This window comes from Phocoena phocoena, chromosome 11 (assembly GCF_963924675.1).
Source record: "Phocoena phocoena chromosome 11, mPhoPho1.1, whole genome shotgun sequence".
In the NCBI taxonomy this organism is placed as follows: domain Eukaryota; kingdom Metazoa; phylum Chordata; class Mammalia; order Artiodactyla; family Phocoenidae; genus Phocoena; species Phocoena phocoena.
In genome coordinates this window covers 100,119,018-100,143,240 of record NC_089229.1, presented here as the reverse complement: position 1 = coordinate 100,143,240, position 24,223 = coordinate 100,119,018, and the positions used below count along the sequence as shown (strand labels likewise).

The 24,223-nt window shown below is 39.3% G+C and overlaps 1 protein-coding gene across 3 annotated transcripts in view; it reads right to left on the bottom strand.

Annotated features, from left to right (window-relative positions):
* Positions 1-23,157, bottom strand: part of ERC1 (ELKS/RAB6-interacting/CAST family member 1) — a 357,838-nt gene extending 334,681 nt beyond the window's left edge. For all 3 annotated transcript variants that reach the window (XM_065886875.1, XM_065886877.1, XM_065886878.1), the window contains exon 1: positions 22,489-23,157. In XM_065886875.1, the coding sequence (XP_065742947.1) occupies positions 22,489-23,157 (669 nt within the window). The remainder of the gene's footprint in view (positions 1-22,488) is intronic.
* Positions 23,158-24,223: the final 1,066 nt, after the last annotated feature.

The following is a 24,223-nucleotide window of genomic DNA, read 5'->3' as shown; positions in this document are numbered from 1 at the left end:
TGGGCCACACAGCAGGAGGTGAGTGGCCAGGGAGCGAAGCTTCATCTATATTTACAGCCGCTCCCCATCGCTCGCATTACCGCCTGAGCTCCACCTCCTGTCAGATCAGCAGCGGCATTAGATTCTCACAGGAGCGCGAACCCTACTGGGAACTGCGCATGCGAGGGATCTAGGTCGCGTGCTCCTTATGAGAATCTAATGCCTGATGACCTGAGGGGGAGCTGAGGCGCTGATGCTAGCGCTGGGGAGCGGCTGCAAATGCAGATCATCATTAGCAGAGAGGTCTGACTGCACAGAGACCATAATAAACCAATTGCTTGCAGACTCATTTCAAAACCCTATCAGTGAGTGGCAAGTGAAAACAAGCTCCCACTGACTCTGCATTATGGAGAGTTGCATAATTATTTCATTATATAGTACAATGTAATCATAATAGAAATAAAGAGCACAATAAATGTAATGCGCTTGAATCATCCCCAAACCATCCCCCCACCGCCCCTCCGCCGGCCATGGAAAAACTGTCTTCCACAAAACCGGTCCCTGGTGCCAAAAAGGTTGGGGACCACTGATATAATGTTCTCAACGGAGCAGTCATGCGTAAAACAGCGATATCTAACAAACTCCAAAAAGAGTATATTTAACCAGGATTTAGAACTAGGCGCCAAAAAAGAGAAAAGAAAAAGGGAAAAAGAAAATAAACTATCAAAACAGAAATTCCTTTCCGAGTTAAAAAAATTAATTTACTATTTCTTTTTAAAAAATCACATTTAAACTATTTCATACAACATACATATTTTCGTTAAATTTTTAAGTATAATTTTCATCGTTTCTTTTAAATCAAAAATATAAAACTTAGGGAAGTCCCTGGCGGTCCAGTGGTTAGGACTCTGCAGGGGGCCCGGGTTTGATCCCTGGTTGGGGAACTAAGATCTCGCAAGCTGTGCAGCGCGGCCAAAAAAATATCAAACTTAAATACATGAGGTTGCAAATACAAACACTTCTTCTATAAGGGAAAAGAAAATCCTTTCAACTACAATACAGACAACTGTAAGATTAAAAAAAGAATTCAAAAAAGTGCAAGTTCATAATCAGATGATTCAAACTGGCAGTTTCCAAAGTATCAGATTAATACAACAAAGCTAAATTTATGACTTAAGATGCTCTAAACATAACCAGAGCAAGGTAAAGAACAAGAGTGTTCCCTACTAGCCAGTCTTTGATTAGATTTCAACAGCTCACTCTTAATTTGATTGATAAACTAGGTTTAAAGTGATTCAAGTCAGTATCTTGAAGAATTTTTTAAGCCCACTAATACAGTTCTTTGTTTTTCTTGTTCCTAATACCTATCTTGCAATGCTGCCATAAGGATTAGAATAAATACACGTGAAGTCTCCAGCCTATAATAAATACTCAATAAGTGACAGCTATAATCATCATCTTCATAAGATGATGATGGCTGCTCATAAACTTTAAAAATTATAATTTATTGAGATGAAATTCACATAACATAAAGTTAACCTTTTTATTTATTTATTTACTTTTTGCTGCGTTGGGTCTCTGTTGTTGTGCACAGGCTTTCTCTAGTTGCGGCGAGCGGGGGCTACTCTTCGTTGTGGTGCACAAGCTTCTCACTGCAGTGGCTTCTCTTATTGTGGAGTACGGGCTCTAGGCACGTGGGCTTCAGTAGTTGTGACACACGGGTTCAGTAGTTGTGGCTCACGGGCTCTAGAGCACAGTCTCAGTAGCTGTGGCGCACAGGCTTAGTTGCTCCGTGGCATGTGGGATCTTCCCAGACCAGGGCTCAAACCCGTGTCCCCTGCGTTGGTAAGTGGATTCTTAACCACTGCGCCACCAGAGAAGTCCCCAAATTAACCATTTTAAAGAGAACAGTTCAGTGGCATTTAGTATACCTGCAATGTTGTGCAACCACCACCTTCATCTAGTTCCAAAATATTTCCATCACTCCAAAGTAAAACTCCTTCCTTACCCATTAAGTAATTTCTCCCCACTTCACCCTGCTCTCACCCCCTGGTAACCACTAACTGGTGTTCTATCTCTCTAGATAAATCTATTGTAAATATTTCATATAAATGGAATCATACAATATATGACCTTCTGTATCTGGTTTCTTTCACTTAATATAATATTTTGGAGTTATACCCACATCACAGTGTGTATCAGAACTGAATCCCTTTTTATGCCTGAATAACATTCTGTTTATGCATATACCCATTTTATTTATCCATTCATCCACGATGAACATGTGAACTACTTCCAACTTTTGGTTATTGTGAATTTTTTCTATAAACATGCATATCCATGTACTTGTTTTGAGTGTCGGTTCTCAGTTCTTTTGAGTATACACTTAGGAGTGAAACTGCAAAGTTATATGGTAATTTTATATTTAGCTTTTTTGAGGAACTGCCAAACTGTTTTCCATAGTGCCTGAACCAATGCAAGGGACATGGGTTCGATCCCTGGTCTAGGAAGATCCCACATGCCGCGGAGCAACTAAGCCCGTGTGCCACAACTACTGAGACTGTGCTCTAGAGCTCGTGAGCCACAAGTACTGAAGCTCACGTGCCTAGAGCCCGTGCTCTGCAACAAGAGAAGCCACCGCAATGAGAAGCCCACGCACCACAACGAAGAGTAGCCCCTGCTCACTGCAACTAGAGAAAGCCCGTGCGCAGCAATGAAGGCCCAAGGGAGTCAAATAAATGACTTAAGTTTAAAAATGAATACAATTATTTAAAAAAAAAGAAAAAAAACAGAAAAAAATCCATTATACTCCAACCGAGGAAAACCACTGAAGATGTTTTGGTGGGTATCCTTGAAAACATTTTTTCCTATGCTGAAATTCACCTTTAAAGAAAAAAACCCAAAGATTACAATGCTTACCACATACCAGTCCCTATTCAAAATGCACTATGTATTTTAACTAATATCACCCTCACATCTCCCCCATGATGCACTATTATTATTTTCATTTTACAAATAAGGAAACCAAGACACACAGAAGAAAATTAACCTGCCCTAGGTCACTTGGATCATAAGTGGCAGAACCACCCAGCAGTCTGACCCCATAGTTTTGTGCGGTTTTTTTGCAGGGGTTTTGAGGGGGGGGTTATTTTTGGCTGCATTGGGTCTTCATTGCTGCGCGCGGGCTTTCTCTAGTTGCAGCGAGCGGGGGCTACTCTTCATTGTGGTGCACGGCCTTCTCATTGCCGGTGGCTTCTCTTGTTGCAGAGCACGGGCTCTAGACACACGGGCTTCGGTAGCTGCAGCACGCGGGCCCAGTAGTTGTGGCTCGTGGGCTCAGTAGTTGTGGCTCACGGGCTCTAGAGCGCAGGTTCAGTAGTTGTGGTGCATGGGCTTAGCTGCTCCGCGGCATGTGGGATCTTCCTGGACCAGGGCTCAAGCATTGGCAGGCGGATTCTTAACCACTGTGCCACCAGGGAAGTCCTGTGCTTTTAATACTATATTATAATGACTCTATACCGCCTCCAAAAAAAATTGACCATTGTATACCTATATACCATTTGTAATCCCCTAGTATATTATGACTATCTTTCCATTCCAATGACTTTCTTAAAATCCTGAAATTGTGGGACATATACTACATATTTTGATATACTGATTTTTTAAAGCTATATATGAAATATCAAATTTGAAGAAATCCTTAACATTAATATTCTGTTATGAATAATCCAATTCTTGAAGCTAGTCTAGGCCAAAATACTCTAGAATTCCACCCCTACAAAAATTCATCTTTAAGAAACTCCAGAGCATATCTATTTCATGATCACATGCTTTTAAACTCCTCAAATACCTGTCACCGTTTCTTTCTCTTTCTCCTCGCTCCCCTTTCTTAAAAAAAATCCCTCAAAGCACCCAGCATACTGCTGGGCATCCATAGTAGGCACTCAATAAATATTTATTGATAGACTGGCTAGACAATGCTATGTTGGATAGAGATCATGCAGAAACAATGGTCATCTTGTGAGAGTGAATGCAGCTGGACCTCCTTTCTCTCATCAGGAAACCACATGGATACCCACAAAGCAGTCCATCCAGATAATGTGCAGTGACACACCACTAGAGAAACAGCTAACGCTGCCACTCACTTTGTGTAAATGCTGAACTTTGACTGCACTGAGGTCAATAAATACACAAACAGGCAAGGGACAAACCAAGAGAATTTTTTTTTAAAGTGGGGTGAGGTGAGAATCCTAGTAACACACAAATGACAGAAAAAAACAAAAATCCTACAGGGCTTGCTACACGCAGTCCTAGCCAATTCCAAGTGCTCTGTGATGTGTGTCACACCACAGGGCGTGCCCAGGTCCTGGGCATTTGGCCTTAGAGCAGCCCCCTGCGAAGAGGGAAGGCAGCTCCCGATGAGCCTCAGATTTCAAAGTCTGGCTAATCCTCATGGATTGAGAATCATGATGGTTCAAACTCTGAATACAGAATTTTTATAACATTTAAGTAACATTCTTTGTGAATTTTCGGATCCTTATCCATGAATAAAGGGAATTCAGTTCAAAAAAATAGTAACCTATATATTTTTTCTGAATCTAGAAGGCCAGGGCACTAGAGATAACATAGGTACTACACTTTGACATGCAAATTACTGGAAACACTTGAAACATGAGCAAATACTGCCTAGAAAGGCAGGGGAGCTTGAAGACCACACTCCCATTTGTAAGGGAAATAAAGGTGGTTTCCAAGAAAAGAGACCAAATTCCCAGACTGTATGATAACTGAAGCAGATACCTCAGTAATGTGCAAAGTCTCTACTTTTGTCTTCTACATATACTTAGTATGAGGGCTCCAAATGTGAGCTTGCCTGCTTGTTAAAACAAAAACAGAGAGGATTATTCTCCTAAGGTCTACTTTGTGAGTGAAGATAAAGACTTGTAACAAGAGGGAACAAATAATCCAAGAAGGAAAACAAACAGAAAGAGTCTGGAAGAAAGCAGAAAGAAACAAGTGTGTCAAGAGGATAATTTACAGGAAATATGTGATATTTAGAACAAATGAATAGATAGGTGGGTGGATGGGAAGGAGGGAGGGAAGGAGGAAGACGAATTGAAGCTATACAAAGCTTTTCATCAAACAGTCCATACTTTCCAAAGCCACATACAAATCCGCACTTCAAAGAATGGTGAGGAAAGCTCACAGAATCTAGCAAGTTCAGGGAATCCTGTTATTAGCTTCAAGATGAAAAAATATATAGAAGTGATTAATAATGCCCTTCAGAAGAATATAAAAACAGCATATTTCAATCTCACGAAACTAACTTGGCTGGGGGCGGGGGGGTGTCTCTGCCAAAATGAACCATCTATTTAAAGCAGGAGAAAAAGCTAGGCTAGACTAATCAAAACCACTTTCACTGTTCCAGAATCAAGCTGACAGCACTAATTATGAACTCAGTGTTTTTTCCTCATTTTGTACAGAACGTCAGTTATATTTAAGGAAAAACAAATTGTTTTAGAACTGAACAAATGGTACAGTTATCCCTTCAGGTTCTAGGTTCCTATGTTTTCACAGCTGTCACATTTTTACACCACTGTACAGAGCAGCTTACCCTTTCTCCTCCCAGATGTCGACATACAAATGAACTCCGCTTATTAATTCTGTCAACTATTCAAATAAACAAATTACTTAAACATAAAACAGGGTACCGTGATTGCATCTGACAATTTCATTTTTAAGTATATAATACTTTTTGATGTTTTTCTCAGATTGAGCATATAATCGGGATTGTACTTTTTCTTCTGTCCTTATTTCACTTTGTTGCCTAAAAGACTGATCAAACAAGTTAACAGAACACAGTCACCTCTTCGAGATCATGGTAGTGCACCCCAAAGAGCACTGATCTCAAGCCCCGAGAAGGTGCCATACTTCACGCCTTGTAAAATTGTGAAATAAGTTGAAACTGTGAAATACATTGGAAAAGTGTGAAATAAGATACAGCAGCCTATTAAGACCAAAACGGGAATACTACTTCATTAAGAATATTTCTCTACACACCGCTAACTAATTCTAGGTAATGTATACGTGGGTTTGTGCTTGTTTTATTACTTTTAAACTTTTCTGGATACACATAGAGAAAAGAAATCTAAGTCTAATGTTCGGGGTTTCTAGCTGGGTTGACTAGATCAGTGTTTCTTCAAGTGTGATGCTGGAGCATCACCTGGGAAACTGTTAAAAGCGTAAATTCTTGGGCCCCGCCCCAGGCCCACTCAATCAGAAACTCTCAGGGTGAGGCCCAGCAATTTGGGTTTCAACAAACCCTCTAGGTAATTCTGATGCACACGTAAGTCTGAGCACCATCTGACTAGGTGGAAGATCTCACCATTCACCCTGAACAGAACACAAGAGAAGCAGGCTGGGGCAGAGGAGATAATCAGGATAAAGAAAGAGCCTTCGCGCGCTTTACCCACTTACCTCCTTTTCCCTCCTCCCTGCCACGCCCGTAGGTGGCCACTGTCTGCCTTCTAACTCTCCCAGATAAATTTATTTAGCACTCATGAATTTATGCTTCTTAGAAGTCTGTTTACACTGTACTTTTTTTTTAAATCTCTCAATTCTCAGCTCACAATATACATGACAATTACCTGGGAGAATGTTTTAAAAATATTGATGCCCGCTGCTTCCACCATATGAGGACAAGCGAAGAGAAGGCAGCGACCCGGAAGGGGGTCCTCGCCAGAACCGACCCTGCCATGCGACACCCTGATCTACAACCTCCAACCTCCAGAACTGGGAGAAGTAAATGTCTGTTGTTTATTAAAAAACAAACAAAACGGATACCCAGGTCCTATCCCATACCAATTAAATCAGATTTTCTGGGGCTGGGGACTGGCCAAAAGTATTTAAAAGCTCCCCAGGCAATTCTAGTGTGCAATCAGCAGAAAACCACTCAGTCTAAATGAAAGTTTTGGTCTCTATTTAATATATTTCCAAGTATGATGAGGAAAGTACTTGTATCAGAATCACCAGGGGCACATTTCTCAAAATGATAGTTAAGATAATCTTCAGTGATACATACATAGGACCTTTTTTAAAAATAGCTATGTATTTACTTTTACAGGTTTTTTTTTTTTGCAAGTGATATGATTTCCACATATGGCAGTGAGAATTTCATTTTAAAATGCTTCCATCTTTTTAAAGTGTGCCAACTTTTAAAAAAATCTAAATAAGAGAATAGCACCAGGGATGGGGCAAACATTGCAAAGATGCTAAGGGAACAAAAAAGCTTGGTTAACCTTGACCAAAGTGCTTGTTAAAGATACAGATTCCTGAGGCCTACCCCGCAGTCCTAAACCAGAAACCTGGGCGTGGGGTCCAGAATTTTACATTTTTATCAAGTGCTCCCAGGTGATTCTTATTCACTAAAGCTTAGAAATGCTCTAGTAAGAGGTACTTGAGCCTTTTGCCACTAGGCAGAGAACAAGTTTGGATGTCAAAGGGAACACTCTCATTCCATTCATTTCACTACCACCACTTCCTGGTCTCACAGGATGAGCCCAGCTACACCTGCCGGGTGAGGAAGAAGCAGTCCCTAGGTGAAGAGCCATCCTGACTCTCCATTCCATCCCTTTACCGCAAGTCTCTCGGAAGCCAGAGCTCATTCTAATTTGGCTCTCTTCTTCTCACCTGCACATCCTCCTCAGCAACAGCCCTATGCCTTGAGCATTGCCACTCCAACAGACTACCTCTCGTCCCGCGCTCATTTACCTCTCCAGCTACCCTGTGAAGCTAACGCTTTTGAAATGTCACAAAATATTGACATAATCTAATCGCCCCAGGTTATATTTGTGCTCTCAGTTTCCAATGATAAGCATTCTCTATCCATTCAAATTGAAGTTGTTTTTAACTACTTGTCTATTGTAGCTTGGAAACAAGTCACCCCACTAGACAGAGGACTGAGAACAGGTTTCAGGTCACCTAGCAACTCTTATCCATTAGTAGTAGCCAGCGGTTCTCCACCCTGACAGCACATTAGCATTACCTGGGGAGCTTTTAAAACTCCCCACATGGAGGCCGCACCCCAGCCCCAATTAAATCAGAATCTCCGGGGGCGAGGGTGAGACCAGGCATCTCTCCCCCCACCTCCTTAGGCTTCTCAGGTGATGCCAACACGCAGCCAAGGTTGAGAACCACGGAGCTGGGTTCAGCTAGCAAGGTTACCAGGACAGGCTTAGAAGCAGTCTGCCATGGGTGGGCAACGCTCTTGCCATTACTGCGTGAGATTCACTTAGCCAGATACAGGAGACTGACGTGACAGAGACTTCTGAGGACAAAAATTCCAAGTCCCAACACTGATATTTAAATATAAGTTCAAAGCATATTTAAATACAAGTTCAAAGTTCAATACCATACAGCACGAACAATTTCAATTGTTTTTGGAGTATCTGTGATACAAATCCCTTCCATCTTCATTATACTCAGTAAAATTAGATCTATTAATTCAACATCCTGGACAGACTGCAGTCTAATATACTGTAAATCTTCTGAGTACGTGGAACTCAGATTTTAAAACCTACTTTGTAATAAATATGCCACAAAAGAATTTACTATACAACATCAAGTGAAAAGTATACTCTTAAAAAAAGTAATAACATTCATTTTACTCTTGGTGTGACAAAGAAATGATGTTTAATTTTAGGAAGCTACAGTTCTTCTAATAAATGAAAACCTGGTAAAGAGAGTCACAGTTGTATCCACTTCCTGCCATAAATGCCAACAGCAAGTACGTCCAATTTCAAGTTCCTCTGAAGCCAGTGGGTGGGCAGAAAAAAATCACAGCCAAAATGGCAAACACATGGCATTCATTCTTTGAAAAAAAGTCAGCAGTGGATTACAACCAGGAGGGGAAGCCATCTGTCACAAGAGAAGGAGGTGGCAGTAGCTATCAAGGACTAAAACATGCCACCTCAACCGGGGCAGGGTCAAGTCTTAGATTTTAATTCCAGCTAACTCTTGTAATAAGCAACAGTTTTCAAAATTATTAGTGTCAAATTATGGATGGAATGGGTAAGAAGAAGAAAAATCTACCAACACAGTTCAATTCTACCAACACTGTTAACTCTTGCCTTGCTCTGAGGAAGAGCAACAACATAGTAGATGGAAATCACACACACGTAAAAATCAGAACAAGTCAACACCTGGACAAATTCCATTTCCTCTAGTATAAAAAGGACTGGCAGTTTTATCTGTGTTGTATTTCTAGCCTATAAACACTGGCCCAACATGAAAAAGGAGAGCAACTTTCCGAACAGGAGAGTAAAAGTGAACCCAAGTCAAAAATCACCTTTGCCACTGCCCCACCCTTCACCTAGCCCTCCAGCCACCCTAGCCACGCCCAAGCCCTGCAGAACACTGGAGCTCCTGCTTTGGGCTCCACCTTTAAAAAGGTAAACTCTTTGGGCAACTTCAAAGATTCGAAAAAATAACCTTACTGAAGTGTCAGGCCTGTCTTCTCTACGGTGCTAAACCCACTAAAATTGGTTTCAGACACAGTAGGCTTCTAGGCTTCTAGGCTTCAAAGGATCCCAACAGTGAGTATCAGTTACCATCATTTTTAAATCTCAAAATACAGGTGATGTTTAATTCAGATAAAGTGTAGCCACTAGACCTCTATTTACTGATAGCTGCGTTTTATACTGTCGTCAGAATGTATAAAAGCTGTTTCTGAATACGATACAGTATTTGTGAAATTATAATTGGTCACACTAAGTCCAGTTTAGTCCCTCACTTGCTAACATTCCTTCCCTCATTCTAGTGGTTTTTGAAACCTCACTTCCTCCCCTCAGAGCCTTCTTCCCTAAAAGGAAGACAGTGATTTCCTCTAGAATAGATTCATCTAAATATCCAACTACTGGTGATTCAATTTTTTTCAGACTTTGGCATACAAAGCCATATTTATTCTTTTCTTTAAAACGCCATTACATTTTCTAATTAAAACTCACCTGTTTGCGTCAACAAAAGTTTAATTTTTAATATAATCGACTTGGGAGGTATACCTTCTGCTCCTTAAGAACAAAATAATAAATGTTTATGATGACGGCAAAGAACACAGTTACTCTCTACCAAGGTAATAGTTATTATTCTAATTATACCAAAAATTAGACAATACGGTCCAGAAATGGCCTTCACTATCTCAAAAGTTCAATAAGGAGGATGTCAAGAAGTAGATCATCTCAATCAACAAATCTCTGGGAAAAATCTACGGAGTCCAACGAACAAAAAAGTTCAGGAATCATGATGATTTCTTCATTCTACTCCTCAATAACATTTTTTTTTTTTTTTTTTTTTTGTGGTACGCGGGCCTCTCACCGTTGAGTTGCGGAGCACAGGCTCCGGACGCGCAGGCTCAGCCGCTCCGCGGCATGTGGGATCCTCCCAGACCGGGGCACGAACCCGTGTCCCCTGCATCGGCAGGCAGACTCCCAACCACTGCGCCACCAGGGAAGCCCCCTCAATAACATTTTGAGCAACTACAGCATGAGGCTACTTCCCTCTTTTCCTGAAACAACGCAAATGTGAAGAATGCACTTAGTGTCCTGAAGTGTCCTATTTGTTTCTTCTTCCTGACCATCTAGTACAGTAGGAAGGAGCACAGACGTGGAGCTCAACTTCTGGGCTTGAATCCTGCCTCTGCCACTTACCTGCTCTGTGACCTCGGGCAAGTTACGTATTCTCTCTAAGCCTCTGTTTCCGTATCAGTAAAATAAAAATAACAGTACCTACCTCCATAAGATCGTTATGATGATTAATAATACAGGCAGAGCACATAAAATGGGGCCTGCTTCTTAGCAAACACTATACAAGCTATTACTACTCTGAGTAGTAGTAGCCGTTAGTTATCACTACTTACTCTGTTGTCTAAACCTGATGTCAGCAAACTTTCTCTGTAAAGGGCCAGATTAAATATTTCAGGTTTAAAGGACCATATGGACTCTGTCACAAATACTTAACTATACTGTTGCAGTGGGAAAGCAGACATAGACAACACACAAATAAATAAGCATGCCTATGTTCCAATCAAACTTTACGTATGGACGCTGAAGTTTGGATTTCATGTAATTGTCACATTCACAAAAACTACTCTTCTTTTCATTTTTATTCAATCATTTAAAAATGTAAAAACCATTCTTAGCTTGCAGGGGATGTATGAATCCTCTGGACATGATTTGGCCCACAGACTGTAACATAAAACCCCTGTTGTAAATCAATGCATCTTAAATGCCAGTCCGTGACCAAGTTTCCACCAATCCTTAAAAAAATCGTCACTGTAAACTTAAAAGCTATACTTTCTTGGTAAGGACTGTTCTTTACTCTGTAATTATGCAATTCCAACTCCTTTGGTGTTACAGCGTTTTTCCTCTTATAAAATGATACTAAGAGTATGAGGTCATTTATCTTTTTAAATTGTCTTTACTTGACAATCCCATGCCAGGTCCACCCCCCTACTTTTTTGAGGGGCGTGGGGGGGGGGTGGTTGTTGTTGTTTATTTCTTATTTTACTGGTGTGTGAACTCCAAGTCTAGGAATCATTAACCTAAAGCTTTCTGCCTAATCAAAACAGAGAAGTAGTGATATGTGTCACTGACACCTGCTGATAGTTAAACTAACCAAATTACAACTTTACCATCTGCTAAGCTGTTCACCTGAATCTCTTTTCTCGGCCCTTTCTCTTAACTTAATGTTGACTCCTTCCCAGAAGCATTTGGATCCTATGATACTTCCCTTCTTGTATTTCCTCCTCCAACTAAAATATTCACATTTAATAAATGACTGTGTACATGTTAATTTTTCAATAAATATTTTAAACAAGTATCTGCATTTCACTCAGTTGTTCTTAGTTGAAAATGCCACAATGACATTTTATTTGGCTTTGTAACCAGAAAGACCAAGATCTGTCACTTCCCAGATACGAGATGTGAACAGATTACTCTCTTGATTTTTAGTTTCTTCACCTATAAATGAGGACAGTATCACTTCCCTACAGGATTTTTGTTAGAATTAGAAAATAACATATGAAAGAATCTAGTATGGCATTTGTAAATGCTCTAAAGAAGTAGTTATTAACATGTTCACTGGGTTTCTACAGGAGGTACTCAGAGATGTATTTGACAAGAGTGTCACTGTAAGACTTAATTTTCACTGACACACCTACTACACTATTTTTAAAGGTACAGTAGATGATATATAAAAACCAAAGAGAGCACCACATGTAACGCTACATTTTTAATGGCAGTGAAGTAATAAGAGATAATGTGAGCAAAGAGCACTTTTTAGTGACATATATTAATATTTATATAAAAATTTCAGCTAGAAAAAAGTAACAGCACAGAAATAAATAGTTTTAAATAAACACAAGTAAATATATACATTCTGTGTTGTCCACCCTCAAGAATTCTCCACTGTTTTGTAAAGGTTAAGTCTTCTTTATACAAAGTCACATAGTTTAAATTATTTACAGAGAGTTTTGGGTCCAACTAACTAGCCAGAAACTCCTTACCACAGAGATAAAACAGAGCAGTAAAAAAACTATTTCCAGCAATATTACATTCCTTTTGGGAAAGCACTCTATAATTCATGGATGAGTCATTGTGGAAATAAAAATGTTAAATAATGGGTAAGACTGTAACTGAAAATCCTGAGAGCTAATTACCCTACTCAAAGGTCCTGGTAACTCCTTCAGGAATATTAAGGCTACACTGGTAATAATTAGTTATCCAAATGAAACTTATTATCCATTGTGACCCACTTTCTAGAAAATCTGTATAGGTCCCATGCTACTGCTTCCCTCCTCACAGCAGATTATAAGATACATCCCATACTTCAAAAAATGTTCTACAACATTCTTTGTATTTATGAAATACGAGACTTGGTTCCAATTGACACTGATTGCTCTGTATACCTATTATGGCATTTAGTCTTGTCCATAATTTTATACACATTATCTCCTTTAATCTCATTTAATTATCACAACAATCAAAAAAGCATTTTCTCCATGTGACAACTGATGAAACTCACAAGAAAGCTCTTTGCTCTTTATATGCAAGCACTGATTTTATGCTGCCTACCTTGGAAAGGACATCAATAGTCAAGTATTTCTCATTCCCAGAAGGGCCTACCTTGGTTATGTGAATCAGTCTTGAACCAGGGCATTAAATCAAAGTGAAGAGATTCTTAGAGAGAATTCCATTAGGAAAACTGACAAAAACAAATCAGATAACTGGTGGGACTTCCCTGGTGGTCCAGCAGTTAAGACTCCGCACTCCCAATGCAGGGGGCCTGGGTTCCATCCCTGGTCAGGGAACTAGATCCCACATGCCGCAACTGAAGATCCCACATGCCACAACGAAGATCCTGCACGTGGCAACGAAGATCCCACGTGCCGCAACCAAGACCCGGCACAGCCAAATAAATAAGTTTTTTTTTTAAATCAAATAACTGTAGAAGTAAGAAAGAATCTCTAGAGACCACCTTGTCCAACCCTCTAGGGTTTACAGATGAGAAAACGGGTCCAAAAAGATTAAACCATGTACCCATGGTCACACACCTAGTTACTACTGACTGGCAGAGCCAGGATCAAAATGAGAATGCAAGTCTCCTTTTTTAGAATCAGTGTCCTATCCACTACACCAGCGATTCCCAAGCTCATCAGACCCAAGGCCACCCTTCCCCTTCTTATAACAAGTATCTTGTCATGTGCCCTTTACTATCTTAAAATAAAATTCATAGATAATAAGCCTACCCTCACATGAAATCCACAAATATTAATATAATGCTCTGTGAAAGAAAGATAAGGAGTTTTATAATAAAATAACATGTATTTTAACATGTGAAATGCTGACATGGGCATGTGCAGAGAGAGGCTGTTTAGTGGATGCATTGGTCAACAATGCAATGTTGCTGCTTATGTCATTTTCTAAAATAATAAAAACTCTACATAAAGTTCCAAACAAAACAAAGTTATGATATTCCATCAACTTACACAGCAGTCCCAATGCTAGAAAACTCAATGTACACTACAGCTATTCAAAACGATGCTAATGTATTCATGCAGTTATGTATATAGTTAGGATCTAGGCTCAGGTCATTATAAACAGATTTCTCATCTATACAAATTTTTGGCAAGACGTTTGAAAATCATATGGAATAAGGGAGAATTTTTCAATGCAGGGCTATCCTAAGCATTTCAGGGTATCTAGGAATCCTGGGCCTTCTCTACCCTAAATCCAAACACTGCCTTCTGCATCCAAATTATGCTTCCTGCCAATGTTCCCAAAACTTTCCAACAATTGAGAACAACAAGTACCTATCACCAAAAATACCAAGAGAAAGTCAGGAATCTGTCCACTACCATTTAAGTAGATTCTCTTTTGACTGCTTCGTTTCTTGAAAATGCTCTGTACCATGGGGAGCATGTTTTCTCAGAGAAACAAGAAATATACCTCATGAAATTACAGGATAGGAAAGGTTGGAACTCATTAAGTATGCTTCTCTCCTAAGAATGTGTCACCTATGCTAAGTGCCTATGCCCATGAAGAGCCATGTGGCTCTTAGAATAAATTACTCAGATTATCAAATCTATGAAAGATAATTAAAACTAAGAACATTTTCTGAATATATTCTTCTACTTTCTCAGTAGATTTTATATCCTACACAACAACAGTTTTCACTTAGCTCCCCAAAAAATGTTTTTCTTTGAAATAGAGTGAATGCTGTAGGGCATTTATAATGTAAACAGTGCAGCTGTGTAAAAATAAATAAATAAAAATACTATGCTTAAACAAAGATTCATCTGTGAACGGCTAATCAAAGCAGATTTGCTTTCATTTTAATACCATTATCTCAGACCAACAACAGGAATGATACTGGTGTACAAAGAATAATATATATAAATACCAGTCTAAAAGTCTTTACAGATGGTATGCAAGTCATCTATAACATACCATTATTTATATTTTTTTGACAATGAAAATACCTGAATTACAGACACATATCTCTTCCTAGATTTCACAAAACACAGAAGGAGAACTCAATATAAATAATGAAGAAACTGGGGCTTCCCTGGTGGCACAGTGGTTGAGAGTCCGCCTGCCGATGCAGGAAACACGGGTTCGTGCCCCGGTCCGGGAAGATCCCACATGCCGAGGAGCGGCCGCTGAGCCTGCGCGTCCAGAGCCTGTGCTCCGCAGCGGTAGAGGCCACAACTGTGAGAGGCCACAACAGTGAGAGGCCCGCGTACCACAAAAAAAAAAAAAAAAAGAAACTTAACCTGAAAAAATATTTCTCAGTTATGCTTTTAAGGACACAATTCTTCATCACAAAATTTTACAGCACAGAGGAAAATTTAAGAGATTAACTTGTCCAAATCCCTGCTCTAAGGCAAAAAAATGTATTGTGTGATAAACCAGTGGGTGACAACCTCTCATCGTATCTTATGCTGGCAGTATCAGAAAATAAAAATACATATTTTCTCTTTTCTTTTACCGTTCAGAGAATTTAAAAACCAAATCAAGATGAAACATACGAAATAACAGGCCTAAATATTCACAAGGTAACTTTAGCAGAAACCAGCACATATCGTGGGCTCTGCACTCAACAGCTCCCTATTTTAAGTTTAATGGGTATTCCTCAAGCACAAACTAGGTAATTAAAAAGTTACATAAAATTTTCCATGAGAATGGCTTAAGATGCACTGCCTGCCAATATTCTTAGTCTTTAAAATTGAGCTCTCCTTCAGAATTTTACAATACTTTCTAATAGTTAAGCAATAGTAATACAGATTCCCGCTGTCAAGGAATTCTTGATGATTTGCTCTCATTTTCAGGGCAACAAATTATAATGTTCAAGCACTGCTCACAAGTCAATTTTTAAAGTATGCAGTAGTTCTTGAAGAATTTAAGTCCTCCTTTATTTAAGGTTATGGATATTAAATGGATCCCAGAGAGCGAACAAATTTAAAAATCACAATTACAACCAAAAATTGATCAATATATCCTTTTCCTTTTTTAGTTTCTTCACAGTAAAAACGGGGTAACTGATGAGACAAAGAGGAATCCTTACTGCAAAACATTCCATAAGGAGAATATTTACTGCTCAGCCAACTATAACTACTGGCTAAGACAGCCCACCCAAGGCACCTCTCTAATGACAGAAAAATATATGCCATTAACAAGCAGCAACAAGAAGAAAACATTGGCTCTTTTGACCTTTTTCAACTTGTTGCTGTTCCTTTCACTGATGTTTCTACTAAGGGGTACACTATGTATTTCTAGAAGTCTATTATCCTCCTATTCATTATACCCTACAAAATAAGATACAGTGTGAAAAGAACAATCCAAGAGAAAATGTAAGTATTCTTTACATAGATCCTCTAAATCACTAAGACACTTTAATGTTAATGTTAATTCAGGAGTCCAAAAATTCAAGAAAGCAATTTACCACCTTAATAGTTTTCACATTGCTTTCAGCTTTATTTCTAGTTTAAGGTCAGTTCAGCAGAAAAATACAATAATACAAAGGGGGTGTTCAATATTTGTTAAGTCAACAATATTAAACATTAAAACTAGTATTTAAAAACAGATGGGGCCTTCCCTGGTGGCACAGTGGTTGAGAGTCCGCCTGCCAATGCAGGGGACGCCAGTTCATGCCCCGGTCTGGGAAGATCCCACATGCCGCAGAGCGGCTGAGCCCGTGAGCCATGGCCGCAACGGGAGAGGCCACAACAGTGAGAGGCCCGCATACAGCAAAAAAATAAAAATAAAATAAAAACAGATGAACACTTTCACAAGCTTGCCAGAAAAAGGGTGGCATCTCTAACCACAGTTTATATCTGAGAACGCACAACCAAAACGATTAAGGATAGATCTCAAAGCAGGAAGTTTCATTCAATGCACATGGATAAATTCATTCCAAAACTTTGAAGAAGTACTTTTCCAGCTTTCTAAAACAGCAAAGCTTTCTATTATTTAATACTGTCTGGGCTGAATTTTGGTATTAGGTTTTATCCAGTCTTTTCCCGTTATTTACTATTACTGAAGAAATAGTAAAATTTCCTAAACCATGGCGAAGAAGCAAAAGCCTTGCTGATGTCAAAGACCACGACGTTTTATTACAACACAACAGATAAGAGAAGAGGGGTATTGTAGCTAAAGAATAAACTAATCAAGACCCTTCGTGGCAACCTCTTACCAGAGTCAGAAGACCCCAGTAAGGCCTTTAGACTCATAGTCCCTTCTGCCTGGAACATTTCGCCCCCAAGAGTCACATCATTCAGGTCTCTCTTTCTCAGAGGCATAAAGCACTTCTGCTGCGCACCGAAATACAACGGCTGTCTCAGTGAGCACCATTTTAAAAGACTGAACTCAAAACCAATGATTATTCAGACTCAGCTATACGGATAAATTTTTCTCAAAATTTAAACTAACCTGTCGACTCAAAGACAATAACTGGCAATACTTCTTGCCAATGATAAAATCCGAGTTTCAAGGAAAACTCAGAATTTTGGAAAACTTGTATCTCCTGCCTGGTGAGCTTACCAATACTTGAAGACTCTTCTGATGAAATAAGAAGTGCTATTAACGAAAGAATTTTTTTAATCTGTCTAACGAAACGTGTTGACTTTCCAACTCCAGAAGGAAAAATAAATGCTTTTGGAGATGCACATGGCAGCACAGAAAGTGAGAAGAAACAGTTCATAAAAGATTTCTAATCTTGTCCTTAGCGAAGAACGGAACACTTTCAATATGAAGTTAATCGTTTTCTTGCTGAAAGCACATTTCCACAGTACTTCTCTTTTTGACGAATTTACTCCAAATTCATCATGCAGAGGTACCTGATTTCAATGAACTTGTTAACTAAAACAAAATAAAGGATGTCTATTAGCAAAAGTTCGTTCATGACAGGAATATAAACATTCACCTTTCTAAATGAAGAGTGACTTTCAGTAATCGAGAGTCACTCAAGTTATCTACCATCAAAGAGAAATACCACAAGAAAGACAGGAGACCAAGACACAGACACAGCGGGTGAGAAACCATACATAAAACATGTGCTGTTAAATGGCTTCTCTCTTCCTCTCCACTCCTAACTCCCACAAGCAGGGACATTCAGCTTGTGCGACTGAACGAACTAGATCAGTACAATTTCCAACATTAACAAGCAAACATATAACAACATCCCTGTGCCTGTACCTGAGGTCACAGTCACTAGTCTCTTATCTGCAAAAGCTTACGAAAAACTTCTCCTCAAATAATGAAAACTAAATTCACCATTTCTTACCCTTAATCTAGTTCTACCTTCTAATCTCTAACCATTTATCATCAATGGCAAAAACATTTCCTCAGTCTCAATACCACAGTTCATCGCAGTCTTCTCTCTTGCCATCACAGTCTATATGCAAATATCTCTTTGAAAATACTTCCTGGATGTGCACCTCCTTCCCCATTCCTCTTACCCAAATAAATCCAGGCCTCCTGCAACGAACTCATTCGCTTTCCCTGCCTGCCTTCCTTCAATCTGCTCTGCAGACAAGCAATAAAAGCTGCTCCTAAACAACTTTTTTGGTTATGTCTTTCATTCCCTTGTTCGAGAACACCCTAGGGCAACTAACTTCCTGTTACTTTCTTCAAATTCTTCTTTGAATAAGTCAGATTAAGAAGGAAAAAAGTTACACACTTTTAAAGGATGAATTAAATTATACCTCAATAAAGTTGTCATAAAGGGAGAGAGGGAGGAAGCTAGGCCAGGAGCGGCAAAAGAGGGTGAGAGGAGGGGGAACTCTTTAAATGGCTGCCGGAGAAGTCACTGCAGGCACCCTGCAGAGCTGAAAGGCCAGGAGCACCCACACAGCTGTCAGAGGCATCGGGCCTCCCAGGAACCAATTCCAGTGACGGTCAAGCACTGGACTGTGAAGCTGACTCTTGCATCAAACGGATACAGCTTTGTTAGAAAATGCATTCCTCCATGGAGCCAGAACGTAAAACCTTCATATCTGTACTCCTTTTTCCAGTACTGGCTTTCCAAAAAAAATACCGAAGAAGAAAGAAAGGGAAAAAACTTTCTTCTTCATGGCTGCCCGTCGAAACACAGAGTATAACTAAAATGCCACACGTCTCTCCTTTAGAGTTCCCACAACCACTTGTTATAAAGCATGGTTTCCAGGCCCCTCCAATACTCTTCCGGGCAAATAGAGCACTGGTAACATGATAGCAAGTTCCAGGGGCAGCATGATTTTAAAAAGTAAAATGGAACTATGACCTCCCTTGATCGATATTAGTGTAACTAAAAAAAGCAAGTTCATTTTCTGGTTTCTTTTGCACGAAAGAATAAAAAATGGGTTTCCCAACTCATATCTAAGCTGCTATCTTCATAGATTCTGTAAGTTAGCAAACCCATAAAACCAATTCTATCACTGAGATGAAATCACACACTAGACCACACTGCAAAATGTACCAGAGGGGAAAGAGAGACTGCAATCCTCTGGCAACTTCTCGTATTTCCTCACAAATAAGCCCTGTCAGGTATTTGTACAACAGTTTTTACTAGATTCACTGGATCATCTTCCATAATACTCCACTACATCCCAGGTAAGCAAATTTACCAGCTCTACAAGAAGCCAATTTCCCACACGCATCTATATACCTTCGCACATGAAAAATCCAATGGATGGGTAGCTTATATTTCTATAAGCCACACATGAACTAATTTTGCTTCTCAAAATGACTGTTAACTCCCCAAAAGGAGCATATCTATCTCACATTTGACTTAATTTTCTCAGGACATTCTCCACAGTGCCTCTAACACATGCCATTTCTGGAACGCCAGAAAAGATCAAATCTATCTGGAAGAGAGACTAGAATACCGATTTATCCACAATACTCTGAATAATCATTCATAATTCATCTCTGTGTTAAAACGGGATTATCAAAAAGAAAAGTTAAACAAAGAGTCCAAGACAGAGATCCCAGATTTTGAAATCAGACTTTAAATGACAGTGAAACAATTAGCAACCTCATGAAAAAGTTTATTTAAATTCAAATAATAATGGCTTTCACCATGTAACAAATCAAGGTACAACCTAAAATTATTAAAATGTTAACAGTCACGAGTGTCCAAACAGTGAGAACAAATGACAAAACAAAGATTTACAGAGAGCAAGTCTCTTTTTTAATTTCTGAACTTCAAATTCTCTTGATCCCTAAATAAATAAAATCAAAAAATCAGAATCCTGAATAAAATCAAACTCCAAGAGCAAAAAATTACAAAAAGCAAAACATTAAACTCACTTGCCATACTGTAATAGTTTTTTAAAGGTACTCTGATCACACAAAATTCCAATGAAAGTGGTTTAAAATAATTATTTTAAAAATAAGCTTCCAACTAAACATACAGGAATATTACAAGGCATAATAACCAAAAAGAAGTATGACAGTATCTTTATTAGATGCTGGTTAGAATAAAATTTAAAAATATAAATCATCCAAAGCCTTAGCTTTGCAATTAACCAAGCTCACAGCTGGACTTTTATTCTTCATCAGGTAAGCACACCAAAAGCCTTCCTCGGGCTTCCCTGGTGGCGCAGTGGTTGAGAGTCCGCCTGCCGATGCAGGGGACAAGGGTTCGTGCCCCGATTCGGGAAGATCCCACATGCCGCGGAGCGGCTGGGCCCGTGAGCCATGGCCGCTGAGCCTGCTGCTCCGCAACGGGAGAGGCCACAACAGCGGGAGGCCCGCGTACCGCAAAAAAAAAAAAAAAAAAGACTTCCTCATTCTCAATTTCAAAAAAGAAAAAGAAAAGCCTTTTCCTGTTAAAACATATATTGTTCCATTTCTCCAACACCAGTACTTGAAAGTTCAGTAACAAAAACAGCTGGATATCTATTTTTGAAACAATCTTCTAAAAGGACTTCCTAATAATGAACCATACACATTAGGCAATTCTAAGCAAATGTGTTTTTTCATTTGATAGGATTCTAGACCAAGATCTCTGTGGTCCAATCAGATCAAACATTTAGAATGTGTCTAAATCCCCAATCTCAAACTGAAATGGGGAAATTTGTTTAATTACTGTAAATCCTATTAAACCAATCTTCTTTGTAAAGTGGAAAATGTCCAACCTCTGAGGGCTATGGAGGGTGTAATGAATGCAGAGTTTAATTAGGGCCCACTGCCGGCTCACTATAATCTATTAATTAGCATTCTCAGTTCTCTGTATCTCATTGCAGTGTCTCACTTTACTTTAAAATTGCACCCTTCATTTTTTGGACCAAAGTTATACAATTTTAGGATTGTGTGGTAATTATAGTGGGTGCAGGAAGAATATACTCCTGCCAGCACTGGTGTGTAATTAGGGCAGGGGGCGGAATCTCGATAAGGCATTGTTCACCCTCCTTCAGCACATATGGTTTTTTTGGCATCAGAGCTCTGTGGACTGTTTCACTTCCACTGGACTAAAGTGCTGAGTTCCCACCACAGTCTTTTCAGAAGATTCAAATATTTGCCTTTGAATGTAGCTTGATAATTAGAAAGGTTATTGTCACTGCTTTTTATCCACACAGCTTTTAAAGTATAGGCATAATTAGCTGTCTGAATTATTTGAAAATAAAGAAGTAAGCCAATAATTTTTTTTTCTCGTTAAAATGGACTGGAAATTTCCAGGTCGCTGGATAATTAAAACTGTCTTGGTGACAGGCATATTTTCAGCACCATCAAAAAGGTACACTGGCTAGCTAATTCAGTGATAAATTCAATAACCTCAATTTAACATTCAACTTCTACCAAAATCTAATTTATATTTTATATATAACCAATCACAGCAAGTGGCCTTTCTTCCACCTTAAATCCTCAAATTTGAAGAATTAAAGAATTTTTTTAAAAAAGGATCCTGAAGTTAAACTTTCCTAAATGTCAAGAGAAAGAACTGCTACTCACTGTTGGTACTTAATAAATATGTACAATGTCAATGTTAACTTTTTAAAATTAATTTCCGTTCTGTACTGTCAAGATATTGATTTGCCTTGTGATAGGAATTTTTTTAAGATTGACTTTTTTAACATTTACTATGGTAAATCTTAACGCTATACCCCACTTAAGTTACACAGCCTGAATGATTTTGATAACGGATCTTAGAGCATGTGGCAAAGTTACATTCTCATAAGAAGTGACAAAAGATAATATATGCTGAAAGAAAAGAGAAAGAGAAGCAAGGGAAAAGAAACAAGCAAGAATGGTGAGCAGACATGGCAGCCAGAAAAAAATTAAAGCACAGGACCAATCTGGAGAAGGCGAAGAAATGGAGAGCACAAAACACTAAGAAAAACAGGAAGAAGGAAAATAAATGAACCAAGAAGGGAAAGACCTAAGAAAGAAAAGAGAAAGAATGGCTCATTTCATTTATGTACGTGAATTGTTTCGTAAGTACAGAATACAGAAAGGCAGACATGTATATATAACTAACCTGGTTTTCCTCCTGCACAACTCTATACTGTTCCTTCCAAATAGTGATTTTGGAAGCTTCATCTTTTCTCAGGGCTCGTTCTTTCTTCAGCTCTGGGCTCCAGAAGGTCTTGATGCTATTCATTGAAGAACTTAATTTGCTCTCCTTTACTTCCACATCCTTTCGCAAGAGGTCATTTTCCCTTAATACTTCCTTCAGCTGTGTCTGCAGATCCATGATTGTGTTATCCCTTGCTTGACGAAGAGAGTGAGGAACGGTGGATGCCATGCTCACAGGAGGGAGGTGATGCTCTCCAAATGCTATGGTGTCACTAGCAACCCCACTGCTAGCTATATTGGGGCTGCTGCCCATAGCAGTCATCCTCACACCATAAGGCAGACGTCCTCCAGAACGGCCAAGTGTCATGGTGCTTTTAGGTGTTTCCGAACCCACATTTTCATGGTCACTTAGGTACATAGGGCCAGAAGTGGCATAGGCAGCGTTTAAGGACTGGATATTCTCCATTGAAAGGGTTTTCCCACTGCCACCTCCGACACTGCTTCCAGAACTCCCTCCTGTACTATTGGTTCGACGATGACCCAACCGAGGGGAACGCGGAAGCCGAGGTGATCGCCCAGGGCTCTGGTTGCTTGGTTCCACCTTCCCAACTGAGCGAGCACTTCCATACATGGTTGCAAGATGAATTCAGGTGCCAGGAAAGGTGTAAAGCAGAAAACAAAATACGGAACTCTGTGAGGTTTCTCTGTGGCTATAAGTCTGCTGAAGGCTAATCAGAAATACCAGGTCCTCAGCTGCCCAGTCTTGAAGAGATAGCTTACACCATATCTGTAACGAGAAGATCACACATTAACTCCTCCAAAAAGAAACACTTCCCCTCTCAGGCACTTTCCATTGCCCCCCTTGAGCAAGACCTCCCCTTCGATCATCTATTTACTCCTGCCCCTGTCTACAGCGTAACTTATTTCTCAGTAAACATCATTGTAAAAACACTCAACATGTCTCGAAACTGAATACTGAAACCATACCAAGCAAAGGGAAAAGAAGACGAGATAAGAGTGTAAAGATTGGCAAGAAAAAGATAAAACTCAGTGTTGGAATATATGATTTTTCTAACTGGAAAATCCAAGATCATCAGCTGACAACTACTAGAACCAATAAGAGAACTCAACCATCTGCTTAGGCACAGATCAATATACACGTATCAGTACTTTTCTGCACACTAGTAATAACAACTAGAAAATGCAATTTAAAAAAATCCCATTCACAAGAGCAACAAAACCATAAAGACACTTTGCTATATAACAAAAATGTGCAAGAATTTTTGGAAAAACTACAAAACGCTCCTGAACAAAAGGAAAGTTATCCATGTTCACGGAGGAGAAGACAAACATTGTAAAGGTGTCCGTTCTTCCCCAGCTACTCCACATGCCAATGAAAATCTCTACAGGATTCCTCACATAACCCAACAAGCTGACTCCAAAATTCAAATGGAGGAGTAAAGGTACAACAATAACCAAAACAATCTGAAATAGAAGAACAAAGGAAGATGCCCCCTAAATAGCAAGACACATTATAGGTCCATGATCCTTTATTTGCAATGCAAAAATGTTTTAAAACTCTGAAAGTAAGTTTTTTTTTTCTTTTTAACCTATTTAGTGGCAAAACCTGGCATGATTTGATATGAGGTCACTTATGGTTTATACGTATCTCACCTAGTGTGATTATTCGTACACGT